Source organism: Gymnoscopelus microlampas (genome assembly GCF_963454915.1).
Source record: "Gymnoscopelus microlampas genome assembly, chromosome: 23".
Taxonomy (NCBI): domain Eukaryota; kingdom Metazoa; phylum Chordata; class Actinopteri; order Myctophiformes; family Myctophidae; genus Gymnoscopelus; species Gymnoscopelus microlampas.
Window position 1 is genome coordinate 20640749 of NC_139960.1, and position 22700 is coordinate 20663448.

A 22700-nucleotide genomic window follows, 5' to 3' on the forward strand; every position below is an offset into this window, starting at 1 on the left:
CACCAGTCACACTCAAATCAGTTGAGTTTTTCACTTATCTTTTTTTCCCCTTCCTCGGCGGTGGCGGCAATTTCTCCTGCGCGGGCGAAGCTATAAATATTCCCCCTGTTTCCCACTGTCAACCAGCTAAACAGCCTACAATTAAGAGCTGACAGGCATCTCACTGAGCGCCCACAGAGAAAGAGAGGGAGGGGAGGGAGGGGGGGGGGGGAGAGAAAGAACAAGAAATACAGCTAGAGAGCGAGAGTAAAGAAAGAAGAGGAGAGGTAAAGAAAGAAGAGGAGAGAGACGGAGAGAGCTGAGAGCGATGGATGCAGGGTGAGAGAAAAACAAGTCTAGAGACAGAAATGTAAATGCTGAAGGGCAGCAAGAGGCAGGAGACCAAGGTGAGATGAGATAACATGATGTGTGTGCGCGTGTGTGTGTGTGTGTGTGTGTGTGTGTGTGTGTGTGTGTGTGTGTGTGTGTGTGTGTGTGTGTGTGTGTGTGTGTGTGTGTGTGTGTGTGTGTGTGCGTGTGTGCGTGTGCAAGAAGAGAATGGGCGGATGGCGGGAGAAAAGAGTTTTACAAAAAGAGGGAGCGGGAATGAGCATTGAGGAGAGATGCTGTGTAGAGGGTGAGGACGAGCTGATCCAACACGTGTCAAGACTGCCAGAGGCCAGCAGAGGGCGCCCCACGTAAGGAAAATGCACTACCGAAGCCCCATTTAAAAAACAAAAACTAATTTCTCTTCTCTTCTTTCTCCCAGACAAAGTCCTCGCCACCGCTGTGTGACGCCCAGGGCGCGCGCGCGTGCGCACACACACACACACACACACACACACACACACACACACACACACACACACACACACACACACACACACACGCACACACACGCGCACACACATTTGTGTGGCCTCATTAGGAGATCAAGACAAATCTAAGCTAGCGTTAATAAAACTGCGGGGCAGAGATGTCTTGGAGTCTACCATGCCAGTTCATCTGCTATGCTCTTTGGTTCCATTTTAGAAAGTCAGAAACGAAACGACGAGGAGAAAGCAGCCATTGCCGGGGCGGCTTTCTGTGTGTTGACATGACGACACAAGTGGGGGGTTAATTCAGGTTTTCAGGGGAGTGTGTGTGTGTGTGTGTGTGTGTGTGTGGGGGCTGGGGGGGGGGGGGGGTGTATGGACTGCATTCTGACGTACCTGCCATCTGCTGGATTCCGCTGAAGGCTCCTAGGCTACTGGTGGAGGTTGCTTGCTGGAGCAACTGATGGACAGAGAGAGAGAGAGAGAGAGAGAGAGAGAGAGAGAGAGAGAGAGAGAGAGAGAGAGAGAGAGAGAAATGGAGATAGAGTGAAGAGCAGAAAGAGGGCAGAAGAAAAAAAAACATAAACAGAGTTAGCAGAATACAGCGATATTGCATAATGCATTCCTATACAATACTAAGACAGAACACTCCACCCATAATGAGGGCTTCAGTGATGTGGTATGTGCATCAGTGCTCCTCCGTGACTAAACGAACAGCTAATAGAGTCTGATCTCTGCTCTGAGCAAACAGGCAGTTTGCATTCCACAAAGAGTCTCCCAGACAAGTTGAGCATGAAAAGCTCTAATCTAGCTGACTTAATTAGATTCCAAAACAAAAATAAAAGGCTGATGCTGTCAAAAAAAAAACATCCTTCAATGACTTAAATTAACAGCAAATTAACATCTAGTTTGTACTGTGGGTTTTTTGTTCTGTTTTGTTTTGGGTTATTGATTTGTTTTCCTAATGCTTAATCTATACGCCGTCATACAATGGTGTCATACGACAAAAACAGCCAATCTACAAGCGCACGCTGCGTTGTGAGATTGTAGATTGTCTATTTTCGGGCGTGCGACCCCATCATATGAGGGTGTATACTTCAGGCTTAAGTCCTCTAGAAGGAGAGAGAGAGACAGAGAGTGAGTGAGTGAGCGAGCAGTGGTGGAGTAAAAGTATCAATACTGCAATGTAGAAGTACTCTGTTACAAGTAGTCCGGAATTCAGAATTTACTCGAGTAAAAGTACAAAAGTATCGGTATCAAAATGTACTCAATGTACTTTCAAACTGTGTTGCCCACTGCCAGCGATTTAGTGTTTTTTATAACTTTAAAATGTTCCCAATTTTTTTTTTCATTATGATCGCAAGTCCAATCGTTTATAAGCACACCGGCGATACGTGCACGTCGCTCAGACAACAGACATTCCGATCGGGGCGGAGTCTCTGTCCACCAGCCCAGTGTAAAAACACCATGTTTCGCCATGTGAACGGAAAACGCACATACTTTTTCACCTCGCCACAGACCTCGCTAAATCCCTTATGATCGCGTGTTCAACTGTTTGTAGACACACAGGGTAGTTGTGTGAGTGGCCCAGAGAAGACATTTTCAATCGGCGACATTCCATTTTGCAGTAGTAGCAGCTAAACAGCGTTTCTAAACAGCGTTCCACGGCGGAGAAAAACCAAGCCGAGCTAATGCCGTTTTAGAGGGGGGCTTAAACAGGAAGCAGGCGGAAACGAAAATCTTCGTTTGACTTCATCTCCGTATCCGGGTGTGCTATAATGAATGTTTTTTACGTCAGTGGCGGATTTGGTAATTGGAAAAAATTACCTTTTTTACGTCAGTGGCAGTGAATGAGTTAAGTACAGCACTTGAGTAAATTTACTGTACTTAGTTACTTTACACCACTGTGAGTGAGTGAGTGAGTGAGTGAGTGAGTGAGTGAGAGAGAGAGAGAGAGAGAGAGAAAGCGAGAAAGCGAGAGCATGAGAGAAAGCGAGAATGTGAGAGTGTGAGGATGAAACGCCTCAGAGCTAAAAGTCTAGGAGCCCATCTCACAAAGCTTTTTATTTTTATTTTTTTTCAAAAGGGAATCAATATTTGGTAAAAAGGAGAGGTGCTTGGTCGGGGTGATATATTCCCCTCGTTGAAAAAGACAGGTGCAACTTGTACTGAGAGGATCAACAAATTGGGGAATTGAACACCTAGACCTTTGAAATGTGCTTGACTCGGTCTATAAATTGAAAAGCCAAAACAAGGGAGAGGCCAGCCCTGAAACACTCTAAAGCAGTGGATATCAAACATTTTCATGTCACCCTTCTGAAAAGAGTTTTGTGCCAGGGACAGCTACAAGAGAATGTCCCTGGAACAACAACATATTTTGATGGGGGTCGGCGGACAAATACATATAATTTTGGGGGGTCCTTGACACGAATACGTCTGAGAACCACTGATACCAACGTAAGTTTTTCAGAAAACCGCTAGGATTTAGAAGACATTTGTAAAGATTTTAAGAAATGTTCACGATTTTTCAAAAAAAATTGCAGATGTACAAAATGACACAGACGCGTTCCCGGTCTAAATGGGTTAAATGAACACACAGAGCCGTAAAGGCCCCGTGTGGGTCCATTGTGACACTCTCCGAGTTAAATCAACACTGAGCACTGTACCGCATTTTACTGTAGATGGCTGAACGGAGTGAGAAATCAAAACAGAAGCAGAACAGGGACGGCAGTACAGGGAGGAGGGAGGAGAGATGGACGGTTGCAGTTGGAGGAGGAGGAGGAGGAGGAAGGTGGGAGTGGGGGGGTGGGGGGCGTGGGGGGGCGAGGGGCACTGACTGCGGCGGCTGCGCTGGCTGCGGTGGTGCAGTAAGGGGTGGCAGGCGACGAGGCGGCTCCTCTTACAGCCAGATACTGCGGGGTGAGGCCGCCCAGGCCCGTCAGGCTCCCCCAGGTGGTGGCGCTGTTGAGCTGCTGCATCTGCTGGGCCAGCTGCTGCTGCAGACGCCGCTGCTCCTTGTCCTTCTGCGTGTCGGCAAACTTCACCACGATGGGGGACGAGCAGCCCTGTGGAGGGAGAGAGAGGAGAGGAGACAGGAGAGGAGATGAGGAGGCGTTATAGCTGGTTAAAGAGGGGGTTTGGCATGGAGGGCTTATGCTGGTAAAACATCCAACGAATACACGTGCCCACACGCACGCACGTCACTCACAAACATACTTCACAGTACACACACATAAGCATAAATATGCATGCACCTGTGTGTACACACAACACATAATTTATTTAAAACCCGTATTTATGCATACAATAAGGGCAGGCAGATGAGAAAAATATTTGCAACAATTCCCTGACAAGAAGGCAGAGGTGTTTGCACATGCGCACGCACGCACGCACGCACGCACAGACACACGCACACGCACACGCACACGCACAAGCGCAAGCACGCACGCATGCACACACACAAATAATAAAATACAGGTACAGTGGATTAAGATGAAATGTTTTTTGCAACGATGCCCTGGCGAAAGGGACACACACACACACAATCACAGACACGCAAACACACTCACACACTAACATGCGCGCTTAAACGCATACACGTAAAAAGACTTCTATTTAAGCCTACAATAAAGGCAGGCAGACATTAGACAAATGAACAAAATCCTATTTTCAATGAAGCAGACACACAGGCACGCACACGCACACACACACACACACACACACACACACACACACACACACACACACACACACACACACACACACACACACACACACACACAATGACCCTGGAGGCGGCGGGCCTTCTTTCCCTATAAGGGCTCTGTTATCTTTCTGTCCAGAATGGTCTCTCGCCAGAGAGAGATTTCCTGAGTTCTAGAACTATTTCATCATCTCACATGTGAGCGTGTGCACAAGACAGAGAGACACAGAGAGAGGATAGAGAGAGAGAGAGAGAGAGAGAGAGACAGAGAGAGAGAGAGAGAGAGAGAGAGAGAGAGAAAGAGAGAGAGAGAGAGAGAGAGAGAGAGAGAGAGGGAGGAAGAAAGAGAAAGAGGGTGACAGGTCAGTAGGGAGATTTAGAGATTTGGAAAATGAGCAGGGACAGATCTAATTGTCCCAAATGTTATTCCATGGATGAAGTTAGTGTGAGTGTGTGTATGTGTGTGTATGTATGTGTGTGTGTGTGTGTGTGTGTGTGTGTGTGTGTGTGTGTGTGTGTGTGTGTGTGTGTGTGTGTGTGTGTGTGTGTGTGTGTGTGTGTGTGTGTGTGTGTGTGTGTGTGTACCTGCAAAAAGGAACCCCCCCCCCCCCCCACACACACACACACCCCGCTTCAACTCATACGTGCCACCTAGAGAAGTTCTCCAAATGTCTCCCCATTTGTCAGCTGCATCGTGGATGGCAATGACAGGGAATACAGAGCCTTGGTGGAGAGCTTTGTGGGGTGTTGGTGTGACAACAATCACCTGCAGCTCAACATTGACAAGACCAAGGACCTGCTGGTGGACTGACTAGCTGCTATACTCCCATCACCATCCGAGGGGAGTATAGCTTCCTGGGAGTACGCATGAACAATAACCTGGACTGGACTGGAACTGGACTGGACCCCTAAATTGATATACATTTGGCCGCGGACCACCATCTGAAAACGTTTTGTGCCAGGGACCCCCAGAGGCAAAGATTTGAGTTAAAAATGTTCCCTTTGAAAAATTCATATATTCAAAGATTTGCACACATTTTCAAGATTTTTCAAAAATAGCAGATCTACAAGCTCATAGCGCGGCACTCGGTGCCGCGCTATGAGCTTGTATATCTGCTATTTTTGAATAGCCAAAGCTAAGTGGTTAAAATGTTAACTAATTTAACTGGGGACCCCCTGGTAGCCCCCCCCAAGGACCACTGGTTGAAAACCACTGCTCTACAGGAAGCGACAGAGCAAACCTGCTGCTGCAGGTGTTTTGGCAGTGTGTAGCAGCCAGCCAGTGTCCTGTTCTTTGCCGTGGGTTTATTGGGGGGTAACATCAACACAAGGGATGCCAACAAACTGAACTGAGCAAATCTGGAGATGGTTGCGTATAGTGAATCCCTCCCATCGCCCCTTTGGCACTCCTTAACCCGTTTAGACCGGGAAAAGATCTGTCGTTTTTAGATTTCCTTTGGCTGTTCGAAAATAGCAGATCTACAAGCTCATAGCGCGGCACCGACTGCCGCGCTATGAGCTTGTAGATCTGCAATTTTTTGGGGGGGGGAAATCATGAACATTTGCGCAAATCTTTGAATATATATTTTTTCAAGCGAACATTTGTAACTCAAATCTTTGCTTCTGGGGGATTCTACAAATGTCTTCTAAATCCTAACTGCTGCTATGATTTCTCAAAAGTTCTCAGACTTTCCACATTTCAAAGGACCCCCCACATGATATGTATTTTTGGCTGCGGACCCCCCACCTAAAAATATTTTGTTTTCGCTTTAAAACAATATACATATTCAAAAGATTTACAAAGGTTTTCACGTTTTTTTTTCAAAAATAGCAGATCTACAAGCTCATAGCGCGGCACTCGGTGCCGCGCTATGAGCTTGTAGATCTGTTATTTTTGAATAGCCAAATAAATGTTAAAATGACACACACAGATGCGTTCCCGGTCTTAACGGGTTAAAGCATCGTGGGCAGTCCTTTGTGCCAGTCGCCATCAGGCGCCACAAACAAGCTTGACGCCCTTGTGTGAGAGCTTAAGACCTGTCTGGTCTATTCTTTTGGGATTACTGGCCCTCGTTTATCAATGTTTACGTAGAAAACTGCGGAGATTCGACCGCAGGAGGAATCATCCCACAACGGGGCTGATTAAGCATCTAAACTTATAATAACATTTTAATTGGCGGGCACTTGCTTTTGTAATCCGTGATTTCTCTTAAAACCTTGCCACATCCTTCTTGCATTACCATGACTGAACTGATCATATTAACTATAGATGGTCTATACATGTTTTCATATATTCAATGGCGTTAATATATAAATTACATTTATATATTAACTGATAGATAGACTGTATGTAAATCATGTTAACTCATCCAGTGCAGATGTCTAGCGTCAGAATTGTAAGTCTAATCATTTTTTTTAAAACCCCTTTTTCACCCGGTGCCAATTATCTAAGTGATCCTGGGCGCTACACTCCCACCGCCAGCCTAGGGAGCCCAGAGCCGAGCTCATGCCTCATTCAATGCATGAGAGCCAACTGACCTTCTTATCACCTGACAGGGGGGAGGTTCCCCGGTAGGACGTAGCGCGTTATTCCAACCAGTTCCCTTCCCCTCCGTCAGGCGCCCCGGGTGTCATGGGGGCGGTATAGCGACCAGGATTACTGCATGTTTTTGTGAGGGTATTAACTACCTTAGGAGACACGGGGAGAACATGCAAACTCCACACAGAGTAGGCCCTTTCGCCAACCCCGCCTAGGGTATGGGTGCTGATGACGCGGAGGAGAGGACACGCCCCCAGTGCCCACAGCTTCCCCTGCGGAAATTGAACCCAGGACCTTCCAGCTGTGAGGCGACAGCCATTTGCTTTTCTGCCTTTATTTGGATAGTATAGTAGAGAGAGGCAGAAAACAGGGAGAGAGAGAGACGGGGAGTGACACGCAGCAAAGGCCGCCGGTTTGCTTCTTTGCATTCAAGGTCCATACACACCGGGAGCAATTTCTTTGTGCGATCAATTCCCATTAATTGAAAGTGCTGTTTGTGTTCTGAGTACATGCACACTGAGTGAGATTATAACGAGGCAATGAAATTACATATTTATTTTTTCGAAACAAGTCGTGTATGCACTGTATAAAAAATACAGAACGACCTGAGATAAGAGAGGCAGCTGCTGATGAAAGCCCAGGAAGAGGGCTGAAGCGCAGAGAAGCTGAAACAGCAGAGACAATCTACCACACCATTACTCACATGCAGCAATCAAAGCTTAACTAGCCGGCGAATCCGTTTGAAAACAACGGCAATCTGCCACCGGAGAATGAAAAAAAAAAAAAACCTTTTGAAACATTTTAGTTGGAGGCGAGTTCCTGAGTCGGCCGGGGAGAGGAGGGATTTAGCTAATGTACTGTACAGCTATCACTGCTGTAAAACACAACCTGACACCAGTGTTGTTTTCGTCGACTAAAACTATGACGAAAAATGTTCGTCGACTACATTTTTTCACTGACGAAAACGAAATAAAAACGAAATAAAAACTAAGCTACGATGACTAAAACTAAGACTAAATATATTGACAATTTCATCAACAAATAAAAACTAGACAAAAATGTTAGGGAGGCAGAACTAAAAGACAAGTCGTTCTATGTTTGGTTGCACTCGGGTGTTGCGCTCTGAAAATAGCAGATCTACAAGCTTGTAGATCGGCTATTTTCAGCATGCAACTAAGTGCAAAATCAGCCATTACGACGCCATCACGGCCATTTTAGTCGACAAATCAACTGTAGATTTAGTCAACTATAATCTTATGATATTTAGTCGACTAAAACTAGACAAAAACTAAAACATTTCAGATGACTAAAACATGACTAAAACTAAATGGAATTGTATTCAAAAGAATATGACTAAAACTCAATCAAAATTTGCTGTCAAAATCAACACTGCCTGACACACATATCACTGCTACTCTCTGACATATGTGTACGCACATATCTGCACACATGTGTAGGTATGTGCGCAAATGTGTGCATATACTGCATATGTATCTGCAGGAATGCATATGTGAGTGTGTGTGCTTTTGCAGGTTCTAGTGAATTACCTGTCCCGTCATGTCCACTTTCATTACGGCCTGACATTCACAGATTGTGTGTGTGTGTGTGTGTGTGTGTGTGTGTGTGTGTGTGTGTGTGTGTGTGTGTCTGTGTACACACAGTATGAGAGATTGACGTGTAAGTAGGTGTATATCGTTGCTGTCCGGCAGAAACCAGCTAACTCCATTTTTCCACTTTTACATTTTTTTCCATAAATCAGTGCTATTGAACACCCTTACGTCTGTGTGTTGATTAAAAAAATATTGAACCAATGGAAAGTATTAAAAAGTGCATCCTTGATGCGCCGTAGTTTAGCGTATTCTTTGAATATAAATGTGAGTGTACTTCCGGAGACTATTTAGCGTCTGTCTACCTTTATTATCCCACGGGGAAATTCTATTCCATTTAAATAGGGATTGGGGAACCAAAACAAAGCGGCTCCGCAAAACCGGATGGGCAAAATCCGGAAAGAGAATTATTATTATTATTATTTTTTTTTCAGTAGGCGTGGCCTAGACCGGATCACACAGGTCTTTAATAACGAATACCAGGCTTTCCTCCGAGGTGGAAAGACTGGTGACGCGAGGTTATAAACCAGCTAACTCCATAAAAGGGGGGTGGAGTTAGCTGGTTTAGCTGACTCCAGGCTCCACCCCCGTTTGACCTCCAACCTCATTGTGAGCTTTGAGGTCCATTGCTCTTATCAATGATGAACAAAACCTCCTAACTCCACTTTTTGTTTTGTTTTTGTCATTTCTTGAAAAAGGAACATTTTGGAGTTAGCTGGTTTCTGCCGGACAGCAGAGATATATAAGTACGAGAGTATGAGAATGAATGGATTTCTGTGTACGTGTGACTGCATGTGTGTATGCTGCTGTATGTCTGTATTACTTTGTGTTTGTGGGTTCATTCAAACGTCACGTTGCGTTTTGGAATGCAATAAGCCTCAAACTTTTCCATTATTTTGGGTAGCTTCATTTTATCCGCCTCAGTAGCAAAGGTGAAGTTATTGTACACTTCTAGTGCTTCATCTCCCACGACATGCAAGAAAACTGATGCTTTCATTTTAGCACTCTTTTCATCAGCTCCAATTGCAGCTAGATACAGTTCAAAACGCTGTTTGAATCTCTTCCAGTTTTCAGCCACGTCCCTAGCTAGGCATTACTAGTCAACGGATGTACTGATCAACACAGGCAAAAGTAATCGAGTAGGCAAATGGGATTTGCTCATATCATTACAATGTCGATTTGTGTGTGTGTGTGTGTGTGTGTGTGTGTGTGTGTGTGTGTGTGTGTGTGTGTGTGTGTGTGTGCGTGCGTGCGTGCGTGCGTGCGTGCGTGCTTGCGTGCGTGTGTGCTCCACGGTGGGCATGGGGCTTGACTCTTATCAGCGGAATGAGCATATCTGCTGTCTGAAGGAGGCTCAGGCATATTTACTCCATCTCTCCACCAGTCATTTTGCCTCTTTATTCTGACCGCAGACAGATAAAGGAGAGAGAAGAGGAGGAGAATTGCATTCGGAGAGAAGGTGTCAGTCTGGGTCACGTCGCTGCAGTCAATTCCCCTCGAGACAGGGGGCTCGCTCACTCCCTCTTTCTCACCACTAAATATCTCATTACTCCAGCTGACACTCGGCAAGCGAGGGAAATACGGACCTGAATGAGAGCCCTACCCTGGGAGAGGGAGGGGCGGAGGGCCGGGGCCCCCAGAGCTCCGGAGACACTGGCGCAAGTTATGCCCAGTGGTGGAAAAAGTACTCCAATGTTTTACTTAAGTAAAAGTATCAACACTGCAATGTAGAAGTACTCTGTTACAAGTAAAAGTCTGGAATTCAAAATTGACTTGAGTAAAAGTACAAAAGTATTGGCATCAAAATGTACTTAAAGTACTAAAAGTAAAAGTACTAAATATTTGAAAATAGCTACGATCTATAAGCTCTCAACGTGTCGCGATGCGACACGTTGTGAGCTTGTAGATCGGCTATTTTCAAATAGCCTAAGTATAAAATGGGGCTAAATTGGTTAATGTATGTTCTATAATGTAATAATTTATATCCGCATAGTAACTAGTAACTAAAGTTTTCAAATAATTGTAGTGGAGTAAAAGTACAATATTTGCCTCTGAGATGTAGTGGAGTAGAAGTAAAAGTATTGAAAATTTGAAATACAAGTAAAAGTGCCTCAAAATTCTACTTAAAGAAGTAGCTCACCCAAAAAATGACTTATTTTCTATCAATTACACAACCCATGAAGCCTTGAAATCAAGGCGGTGTTTTTGTTTTTCATGCATTCCTAAGCCAACAATTTGATTATCGACGAAAGATGCTGTATGCGGTACAGGAGACTCAAAGTTGACACTTTGAGTCTCCTACCGGAAATACATCCGGTTATCAAATTATTGGTTCAGGAATGCATCAAAAACCAAACAATCTCCATGAATTCAAGGCTTCATGGGGTGTGTAATTGATAGAAAATAAGTAATTTTTTGGGTGAACTATCCCTTTAAGTACAGTACTTGAGTATATGTACTTAGTTACTTTACACCACACGGTTATGCCTATGAACGGGACGGCGCTTTACTCTGTACAGAGACACAGAAAGAGAGATATGCGGTATGCATGACTGCTTGAAGCTGATCCCTGGTAAACATAGCCTGCAGAATACCTGGGCCAGCAGCGTCTCCGCCAAAACGCACATCTAAAAAAAACAGCGCTGTCAGTGTCTACAAAGACAACTCTGTCAGACAACCGTGAAGAGACCATTTACACTTCGTCCACCGTCTTTGCCAGACACGCACAAATGCAGTTGATACGTGTGGACATATTTAGCTCGAAAATCAATCTATCCCACCTTTCAAGTGCCTATCATTTACACCTCTCTTTCTCTCTCTCTCTCTATCTCAATTATTCCACACACGTGGCCTTTAAATGTGTTCCATGCATACTGCATGTCATGACCTGCGCGGTCCAGTCCACCGCTAATGGGACAGCAGCTGAGAAAACATGGTCTGTGACGACCACTATGGAAATGCTATAGGACACAGCAGCCCTATATGGTCTCATATTCAACAACAGTAGCTCATTAATCTAATTGGTGGTCTCATTTCAGCCAATATGCTCCTTCCCGGGGTCCGTCTCTCTCTCCACAGACACACGTTTAAAGACACACTTAAAGAGACACAGTCCTATATCCTACATTCAAATTGGCTTAAGGGAGGACCGGCCGACGGACCTCTGACGTCACACTCATGTCACTATGACTCAGCCATAACCATATAAGGAGTTCCCAATGCAGCCACGCCCAAATATGGAGTGTGCTGTCTAACCTGAATATGTCGTCATAGCATCAGGCGCAAACAAATCACAAGTGCTCCATATATGGGAACAAAAAGGGGCATGCCCATATATGGGCATATACTGATGACATCAGCAATCTCCATATGCGGGCATAAAAGGGACAAGGACTGACAGATACAGAGATCCGGTTGTCCAGAGCCACAGATCTGACCGCTATGCCCATATATGGTCATATGCATATATGGGACCGACTGACATCACACTCGGCGAGCGCAGTGGCAAGGACTCGAGGAGTGCAGTGCCCACTGTTGAGTAGGTCGGATATCCAGTTGCCCTAAACCGACGATCCAACCAATATGCCCATATATGGATATTCCACTATACAGTATATGGGTATATACTGATGACATCAGGGACCATATATGGGCATAAAAAGGACACTGGTAGACAGACAGATACAAAGATCTCCATATATGGGCACAAATGGGACACAGGCAGACGGGTACAGCGGGTCTGACAAAGCGCCCGACACTATGATTCAGACATATTGGTCGGATTGGCGGTTCGACGTAGGTGTGAGGGCCGGCCGCATAGCGGCCTGAACTCTAGATATGATGGCCGACGGCCCGAACCCCCAGTTCTTTTACACATGTGTGTAAAAGCACTCAAAAGCCTGCACGATTGTGCATATGGGTGCCGTTGTTCAAGAGAATAATGTGTGTGTGTGAGCGGCTGTTTGCCTATGTCTCTGGTGACGTTTGAAACAGAAATCAGTGGTGATAGAATGCAGCGCACTGGGAACAGCCTCTAAGTACAGCTCCAAATGACTTTATAGACGGCCTGAATAATACAAACACAAGCACAAATCAGCCACCACATGGCACACAAACTCAACCAAATGAGGTCTGGACCCACTTCTCTTCCGAGAGAATGCCTCTTACTCCATCCAAACTTTGCATGCGTGTGCAAATAATGGCTACGTGTGTGTGTGTGTGTGTGTGTGTGTGTGTGTGTGTGTGTGTGTGTGTGTGTGTGTGTGTGTGTGTGTGTGTGTGTGTGTGTGTGTGTGTGCTTTTGCAGGTTCTAGTGAATTACCTGTCCCGGTCATATCCACTTTCATTACGGCCTGACATTCACAGATTGAATGTGTGTGTGTGTGTGTGTGTGTGTGTGTGTGTGTGTGTGTGTGTGTGTGTGTGTGTGTGTGTGTGTGTGTGTGTGTGTGTGTGTGTGTGTGTGTGTGTGTGTATATATGTGTGCGCGTGTGTGCCAAAAGTCCTGAATGTCACAACATAATGAGAATGGATATGACAGTGACAGGGCCATCAACGAACAGAGTGCATGCTGTCTCCTTCTCTTCCTGTGACATGTGGGCACGAACACACACGCACGCACACAGCCAGGCACGGACGGACGCACGCACACACACATACACACTCATACAATTCCGTCGTATCCACAACAGCAACACCACCAAGACAATAACCAAACTCCATTTACCGAGCTTCATTCCCTCATTCAGGCCCAGAGTAATTACTTTTAAATTGCAAAACTGAGGAACTCTAACAAACGGATGTGGCAATTTAGGTCGGCCTCGGGCTAGACAGCTTGTTTTCAAATGGAAATGAGGGTATTTTGCTATTGTCCACTGTAATATCACTGTGTTATGGTTTGAGTCTTTTCTGCATGCCTGATAAAAGCAGGGGGACACTTTTAGCAGTTTTTACAGGAATATTGTGACTGCCAAGAGTGAGGATCATTCTAGCTTAATGCTAATACTGTCGGTCCCTCGTACAAATCCTATAGCGGTCGTATACGAACGAAATGTAGGCGGTTTGCACTGTTGATGACCACATGCACATACTGTACGTTTTGCTTATGCACTAACTATCACACACACACAGACACACAGACACACACACACACACACACACACACACACACACACACACACACACACACACACACACACACACACACACACACACACACACACACACAGTATGCAAAGATCCACCCAACGGACACAGGTACATACACAAATAGTTTGAACTTTGAAGCCTTTGAGAATGCACAGCAAAGTCCAGAGTGTTAATTTAAAAAAATGATCCGTCATGTCCATTTCTCTGTACACGTTCAGAGTTGAATCAACAGTAGGGGTTTTGCTGAGTACATGCACAGACAGAAGGGAAGCACATACACACACACGCGTGCGCACACGCGCACACGGACGCGCACACACACAATATACAGGTGTAATTCTCTCCGAATCACGGCACTGTCATTTGTCCCTGTCAGTGGTGCTCTACATGGTGACGGGGCACCTACGCCCGTGGAGCTCGGAGCCGTTGGCCCCTTATCCTGGCGAGATGCTAAATGTCACATTGCTGATAGGGGTCACTGATGGGGGGGAGAGAGGGTGGGGGGTCCTGTCTAAATGTGTCCGTGTGCAACACTGACTGTCCCAGACACCACCCAGACTGTATCTGAGATGACGTCTGTGCTGTGTCACTTCAGAGACGAGAAATGATGGATGTTTTTGAGGCGCCACTTTTCTTTTTTTTGGGGACGCTTGAAGCTTGAGACTTTACAAGACTTTGTGTCCTACTTTGGAATGTGTCTTGGCAAAAAGGGTGCGAGTCAGAGATGTGACAGCATTCTTTCCATCACAAGTCAGCAGGAGAGACAGAGAAAGAGAGTGAGAGAAAGAAAGGGGAGAGATACGTGTGTGTGTGTGTGTGTGTGTGTGTGTGTGTGTGTGTGTGTGTGTGTGTGTGTGTGTGTGTGTGTGTGTGTGTGTGTGTGTGTGTGTGTGTGTGTGTGTGTGTGTGTGAGAGAGAGAGAGAGAGCGAGTGAATAAGAAAAATACAGAGAGAGAGAGATCAAGAAAGGGCAAGAGTACAGTACCTCCATAGTCTGAGACTGGTGCATGGCTTTGATTGCATTCTGTGCCATAGCTCTGGTAGAAAACGTGACAAACGCACATCCTGTAGGGAGGGGGGAGGGGAGGGGGAGGGATGGAGGGATGGTGGAAGGGAGAAGGAGGGAAGGGGGGAGGGAAGAGGAGGAGGAAGAGGAGGAGGAGGAGGAGGAAAGACAAGAAAGAACAAAACAAAGACAAGAGGGTTGGACACGTTGTTGTTATAAACCCAAAACAGAGATTGCTACAGAGAACAGCTAACAGGCAGACAACAGTGTTCTCAGCTGTAGGAACGACAGTCAAACAGCCACAACAAGCACAGTGTCATGAAGCTCGCCACCCTGAACCCACATCCACACAGCCCTATGATAGGCTATCTGTGACCGCTATAGGATCAGCATCCAGGCTCTCAATTATTGCCAAAGAAGTTTGGTTTTCTGGGGGTTGTTGAAGCTCTTTGTTTCTCCTTCTCTCCAGTGTTTTGATTTAGATTTAGTCATAGTCTTGAATAAAATTCCATTTAGCTTTAGTCATACTTTAGTCATCTGAAATATTTTAGTTTTTGTCGAGTTTTAGTCGACTAAATATCATAAGATTATAGTCAACTAAATGTACAGTTGATTTAGTCTACTAAAATGTATTTTGGCGGTGCCTTGATGGCGTCATAATGGCAGATTTTGCACTTGGTTGCATGCTGAAAATAGGCTATTTTCAGAGCGCAACACCCGAGCGCAACCAAACATAAAATGACTTGTCTTTTAGTTCTACTGGATCTCTTCTCCACTAGTCCCTCACTAACATTTTAGTCAAGTTTTTATTTGTTTGTTGTTTCGTTTTCGTCATTGAAAAAAGGTAGTTGACGAACATTTTTCGTCATAGTTTTAGTCGACGAAATCAACACTGCTTCTCTCTCTCTCTCTCTCTCTCTCACTCTCTCTTTCTCTCTCCCTTATATTGTCCCAGTATCTTGCTCGCAAGCACATACAGAATTACTCATACCTCAATGCGAGCCCTCTCAACGATGTAAATCAGTCAACATTTGCATGAAAGCAATTGGAATTCATTTGGGCCTGTATTGTTGTGCGTGATTGGGTGCCCCCGTTCCCCCTCTTTCCTCATATTGTACAAGTACAACAGGAGAGAGATTTGGGTGTGGGGGTGGGGGCGGGGGGGCGGCAGAGCCAGGAGAAGGGAGCTGTTGAAAAGCCTATCCCCCAGGGGCGCCAGCAGAGGAGGAGTACAAGAGAAATTACATGAATTGCATGAATTCAGCCGACGGGACGGAGAGGAGGTGTTCTCACACCGCTAGCCTTGCTGACTGACAGTGGTGGCAGCCAATCGGGAAGGAACTGACAATCTGACCGTGGCCGGGGGGTTGGGGGGGGTGGGGGGCGAGCGACTACTGGGCTGTGTTTGGTTGTATGTAGGTTGGGGGGGGGGGGGGGGGGGGGGTCAAGGGTGTGTTTTGTCTGCCTGCTTGAGGAGTGATTAGAGGAGAAAAAATGTGAGAATTGCTTCGACAACCCCCGCAGCTATAATGATATGTTAACCACCTCACCAAGCCACGTTAGCACAGTCATCTCTGGACTGATTACGCACGCACGCACGCACGCACGCACGCACGCAGGCAGGTTGACTTGCTGATGCGAACGCCGTTTTCCCAGCGACTTTCAGGCGAGGGGGCGGGGGGAGGCGGGTGTCAGTGCACAGAAGGCACAAGGCACAGACGGCTGTGTTGTTGACGGACAACGGATGCACGCTTATGAGAAACAACAAAAACAAAACCTGGCGAAACAGTTCCCTGCATTAGCGCAAGATGAGGATAAAGGAAACATTCAGTCTAAATGTCCAGTTTACTAATTCACAACTACTACTACTACTTTTGTATTTGAAACTTCACATTTCTCTAAATATTATAAACTTTCACGACAGCCTAAGTAAGTATAAATATCATTTATGAAAAGGCTACTATACTCTACAGTGAAGTCGGACTGAATGACTGAAACGTTGTTTTTTTTTTACTCTCTTGGTGTTTTGTTGTAGGGGTTATCTGGCACATGTGTCTGTTATGAAAGAGAAATTGTATCATGAGTGAAACGGGAAACCATAAACCTATGTAGGCCTACATCTAAATGAGTTGCCATACATTTCCTTACAAATTCCTTACATTACAAAGCTATATATTTCGCCTCCACACCCGGCTCCCCGCCCCCTCGCCTGCAAGTCGCTGGGAAAACGCTGTTCGCCTTGCGGACTGGCTGACTGGCTTGTGGTCAGGCTGTGTGGAGGTAATAGCCATGGCAGGTGTCTGCATAGCTAGCACAGTAGAGAGAGGTCATCAGATGGGCTATAACTATGGCTGTGTGGAGGGGATGCACGCGGGAAAGAGAACACGTTTTGTGAGGAAGAAGGAGGGCAGGGTAATCCCACAGAGAGAGAGAGAGAGAGATTGGAGTGAGAGAGAGAAAGAGAAGGCAGAGAGAGAGAGCAAGAACGGGAACAATGGAGGTGTGGCGAAATGAAGGACAGATGCGGGGGAAGAATAGAAGTGATCATTGTCCCCTTGCACCTCTATCAAAAGCCCATTTTGATAGAACTAGGTTGAGGGATGGGCCGGCCTCTCTCGCCTAACTCGCCCCGCTAGACGGATTTCCTACAGCGCTTTTCAGCCTCAGACTGAGAGTCAGTGGTGGAAAGTAACTAAGTAAATGTATTCAAGTACTGTACTTAAGTACAATGTTGAGGTATTTGTACTTTACATTTCAGCATTTCAAATTTCCAATACTTTTACTTCTACTCCACTACATCTCAGGCAAATATTGTACTTTTACTCCCCTGCAATTATTTGAAAACTTTAGTTACTAGTTACTTTGCATATATAAATGAATACATTATAAAACACACATTAACCACTTTAGTCCTATTTTATACCTAGGCTATTTGAAAATAGCCGATCTACAAGCTCACAACGCGTCGCATCGCGACGCGTTGTGAGCTTGTTCTGGTATTTTAAGTACATTTTGATACCAATCAATACTTTTGTACTTTTACTCAAGTAGATTTTGAACACTAGACTTTTACTTGTAACAGAGTACTTCTACAATGCAGTATTGATACTTTTTACTTAAGTAAAACATTTGAGTACTTTTCCCACCACTGCTGAGAGTCCCGCTGTGTAACTGCAAAGCACAAACACAGAAGCTGCAATCGTATTTTCCAGTTTTTATAAAGGAGGTTAAAGGCTGTCAAAGTGTCCACATGGGGTCGACCAAATAAACACCAGGACGTGTCTTTCCCAGCCCCGGGGCGCTGTGCTATTTGGCATTAGATGTTAACAGTCCAAAAGGGGTCATCTTTAAACTAATTCAGAGGAACTGTCTATTTTAGATGGACCACAATCTGTCACTTATATCTTCTCGTCTTCTAGGAGGTTGCCCCGTCCTCTGTAAAGGCCCGCTGGCCCAGAAGTGAACCAGTTCTAGAGGACGGGGGGACGGGGGGTTGTCACATTTGAGGTTGGCCCACTAGACTGGTCCTGACTGGCTAATTAGGCCTTCCGTTGCCTCTATTTATAAACCCATAACTCAGGCTAAACATGTCTTTGGCTGTCACGAAACCCAGATACTCCCAATTAGGAGACGGAATATGTCTTTCCTCGAGGAAAAACACTTAAATGAAAAGGCTCCCTATAGCTATCCGCATCATGTTTTTCCATTTTGATCCGCACGTCGCTTCCAAATAAAGCACTTCCCAGCACCCGACCATCGTCAGAGCTGATACAAATCTGAGAAAAGAATCCTCCTTTTCTCGCGTGGCGCGCACTAGCACGCCCGTATGTGTGTGTGTGTGTGTGTGTGTGTGTGTGTGTGTGTGCGCGTGCGTGTGTGGATAGATGGGACACGGTACCACGACTATAAATACCTCAACGGGCCGCATTCTGTCGTCAGAGGAGAACCAAACAGTCCTTTAATGAAAGTAGGGTAGCTCCCCAGGCCCGGCCCATCCACCAGTGGTGTGATCCATATTTTATTAATAGCAGGGTGGTGGAGGGAGTGCATCTCTGATTGATACGACGTTTTAAACAGGAGGCCCAACAGTGGAGCTAAGTGGGATCCAGGGCCTCTGGTACAGTGCACAGTCAAATATATCCAAAACGTATCCAATGTAACCAAAATGGAGCCGTTATTTTCAGCCTGGTATAGGGGCCGTTTATTACTGGTCCCAGCCTGAGCTGGACCAGCAAGTTGGTCTCTCTCTCTTTTCCTTCTATCTGGCTTGCGTTGGGGCGGCTCAAGCGGTTCATATTAGTTTAGCGGAAAAGAGGCTACAGTACGGCCGGCGAGTTTTAAATATTCATGAGGACAAAAGAGGCGAGCCCAAAAATGGAATGGAAGAAAGGGGAGGTTAGGAGGTAAGGTAAGCGATGCAAGGTGTCTGGGAAAAAAAGGACAAATGGGATTGAAGGGATTCTATGGAGGCAGGCAGGCAGTGAGCGTGTGATGGGGTAGTGGATGTCTCATCTAGAGAGAGAGAGAGAGAGAGGGAGAGAGGGAGAGATAGAATACAGAGGCAAGTGAAATGGTGGAGGGCTGTATAAATGAGCAAAGGAGCATGGGAGTTTGAGTTTCTAGACCGAGGTGGGAAAAAGACGCTTATTAGACGCAAACCTCAAAGAGAAAAGAATCAAAGACACATTCAGAAATAATTGAACAATAATAACACACATAACAACAACGTCAACAGGAATAAAAATAACACAAAAAAAGTGTATAGTATACATACGTGACACATACAGACTGAACCTGTGTGACAATGACAGTGACAGCTTTGTGTGACAGCAGGAGCAGCAGAAGGGATTGGGTTCTGGTGGACACACACACACGCACACACACACACACACACACGCGCACGCACACGCACACACACACACACACACACACACACACACACACACACACACACACACACACACACACACACAAAGGCACACGCACACACCATCTCCCCAGCACACAGAGAGAGACTACAGACAGAGGGGGGGTGGGTGGTTGGTTGGGGAGAGAGGGGAGGGGGTTGGGGTGAGGGGAAGGGAGGAATTAGGTTGGGGGGAGGGGGGTGTTGGGTGGTTGAAGGAGGAGGTCCCTTGCATGACTAGCGGGCTAAAAACATCACTGTTCTGCATTCTGCGTCGCCACGCTCCCCTGCATCGCTGGCGGCTAGCTGCGCTAGCTGGCAGCGTGCTAAAAGATGCATGAAGGTGCTTCTGCCTTCTTAGCCGACGTTGCTGTGTTGTGAAAGACTGCCCTGAGGTGGTTGTGTTTTATGATTTAAACCAACCTGGATCTTGTTTTGTTTTTTCTGCATTACTAACGGCACACTTATACTCTATGCTACTATGGGAGCGTCGACTTGCGCTAGCTAGCGCTCGGTAGCTTATACGTACAACGCGGCTAACGCTATGAAAGGAAGTTCGGTATAGGGCAAGGACGGTGGTTAAGGGTGGAGAGGAGGAGGAGGAGGAGGGGGAGCAGAACGGGTTAGGGGGCAAAGGAGCTGTGTTGAGGGACTGAGAGAGAGAGAGAGAGAGAGAGAGAGAGAGAGAGAGAGAGAGAGAGAGAGAGAGAGAGAGAGAGAGAGAGAGAGAGAGAGAGATAGAGAGGGAGAGAGAGAGATGGATGAGGTATGCGCATGTGAGTTAAGTGTGTGTATGCTTTCATTGGATGGCGGCTGGGCTGGGGTCTGATGCACACACACACACACACCTCTGCTGAGTCCGTCCGGCCCTCTGAGAATCCGGCACTCCTCGATCTGTCCGAACGCCGAGAACATGACCCGGATGTCGTTCTCGTTGCACTTCTTCGACACCATGCCGATGAACAACTTCCTGTCCTCCACCGCTGCACGCCGCGTGAAGAAGAGACAGAAGAAGAAGAAGAAGAAGAAGCGGACAGAGGGAGAGGGGAAAAGACAGAACGAAGGAGAGAGAGGTTGAGAAAAGGATATTCGGGAGAGAATGAGAGCAGTGGTGTAGAGTATCTAAGTACATTTACTCAAGCACTGTACTTAAGTACAATTTTGAGGTACTTTTACTTCACTGGAGTATTTCCAATTGTCTATACTTTTACTTCTACTACAATTATTTGAAGACTTTAGTTACTAGTTACTTGGCAGATATAAATGATTACATTATAAAACATACATTAACCACTTTAGCCCTATTTTATACAGAGGATATTTGAAAATAGCCGATCTACAAGCTCGCGACGCGTTGTGAGCTTGTAGTTCTGCTATTTTCAAACATTTTAGTACTTTTACTTTTGGTACTTTAAGTACATTTGATACCAATACTTTTGTACTTTCACTCAAGTAAATGTTGAATTCCGGCCTTTTACTTGTAACAGAGTACTTCTACATTGCAGCATTGATACTTTTACGTAAAGTAAAACATTTGAGTACTTTTTCCACCACTGAATGAGAGGAAGAAAGATAAAGTCAGACAGAGAGAGTATGTGTTTCATCATGCCATCTGTGGGCTGTGATCAATGTCTCATTATCACTTCAACACCAGTGTTCTCTGTGTGAGTCTCTCACGCTCGTCCTCTCTCACCCTCTGTTTCTCCCTCGACTGCTGCTCTTCTCCTCCTCCTCCTCCTCCTCTATCTCTCCACGTGTCCCTCCCTCCTCCGGCTCCCTCGTCACTGCCCTCTCTCCTCGCCACCGTTTGATCCTCCCCCTCCCCTCCCCTCCTCCCTCTTTTCCTTTCTCTGTCTCGCTGACACAATAGATCCGTTTCTCTTGCAATCGCTCGGACTAGGAAACTGGAGCGGCTGCATGAGAACTTTGGCTGCATCTATTATGCCCGATGTGCCACGGACCACTCTGAGAGGCTAACAACAGGGGGGGGGGGGGGGGGGTTGTGAGCTTGTAGATCGGCTATTTTCAAATAGCCTAGGTATAAAATAGGGCTAAAGTAGTTAATGTATGTTTTATAATGTAATATTGTACAGCTGCAAAGTAACTAGTAAGTTTTCAAATAATTGTAGCGGAGTAAAAGTACAATGTTTGCCTCTGAGATGTAGTGGCGTAGAAGTAAAAGTATAGACAATTGGAAATGCTCCACTAAAATAAAAATACCTCAAAATTGTACTTAAGTACAGTACTTGAGTAAATTGGGGGGGGGGGGGGGGGGTGGCTCCTGCTGAGATGCTTTCAGCAGGAGGAGCAATGTTCTCACTAAATAAGTGTAGAGCAATATCTTGTGGAGTTTCAGCTACTATGCATCCCAGAAATATATAGCTTAATTTGTAAGGAAATGTAAATATGGCAACTCATTTAGATCATCTACGTAGGTTTATGGTTATGGTTTCCCAAGGGCTATAGCCGTTTCACTCATGATACAATTCCTCTTTCATAACAGATACATACATGTGCCAGATAATCCCCACACCAAGAGAGTAAAAAAAGAAAAAAACTTTGCAGTCACTCAGTCCGACTTCACTGTAGCCTATAGTAGCCTTTTAATAAATTATATTTGTACTTAGGCTATCATGAAAGTTAATAATATTTAGATACATTCAAAGTTTCAAATACAAAAGTAGTAGTAGTAGTTACTAGTTGTGTGAATTAGCAAACAGGGACATTTATACTGAATGTTTCCTTTATCCTCATCTTGTGCTAATGCACGCAACTGTTTCGCCAGGTTATATTTTTTGTTGTTTCTCATAAGCGTGCATCCGTTGTCCGTGCTTTGATTTCTGACTCTCCCCCCCCCCCCCCGCCCCCTTGCCTTCAACTCCCATAGGAAAACGCTGTTCGCCTCTGAGAGCCAAGTCCTCACTGCTCACAGCTGAGTGGCATAAACCTTCGGTGCACGCACGTGCGCATGCGTCGGCGCTCCCCACATTCAATGGA

General features: G+C 45.8%; 1 protein-coding gene across 3 annotated transcripts in view; it reads right to left on the reverse strand.

Moving 5' to 3' along the window:
* LOC311040328 (CUGBP Elav-like family member 2) overlaps window positions 1-22700 on the reverse strand; it is a 70358-nt gene that overhangs the window by 18082 nt on the left and 29576 nt on the right. For 2 of the 3 annotated variants that reach the window (XM_084050540.1, XM_084050539.1), the window contains exons 4-7: window positions 20552-20686; window positions 14777-14856; window positions 3698-3859; window positions 1191-1254 (exon numbers count right to left, since the gene is read on the reverse strand). In XM_084050540.1, coding sequence (XP_083906666.1) covers window positions 1191-1254; window positions 3698-3859; window positions 14777-14856; window positions 20552-20686 — 441 coding nt within the window. Of the gene's footprint in view, window positions 1-1190; window positions 1255-3631; window positions 3860-14776; window positions 14857-20551; window positions 20687-22700 lie in introns of all 3 variants that reach the window. The other variant, XM_084050538.1, reaches the window with a different exon arrangement.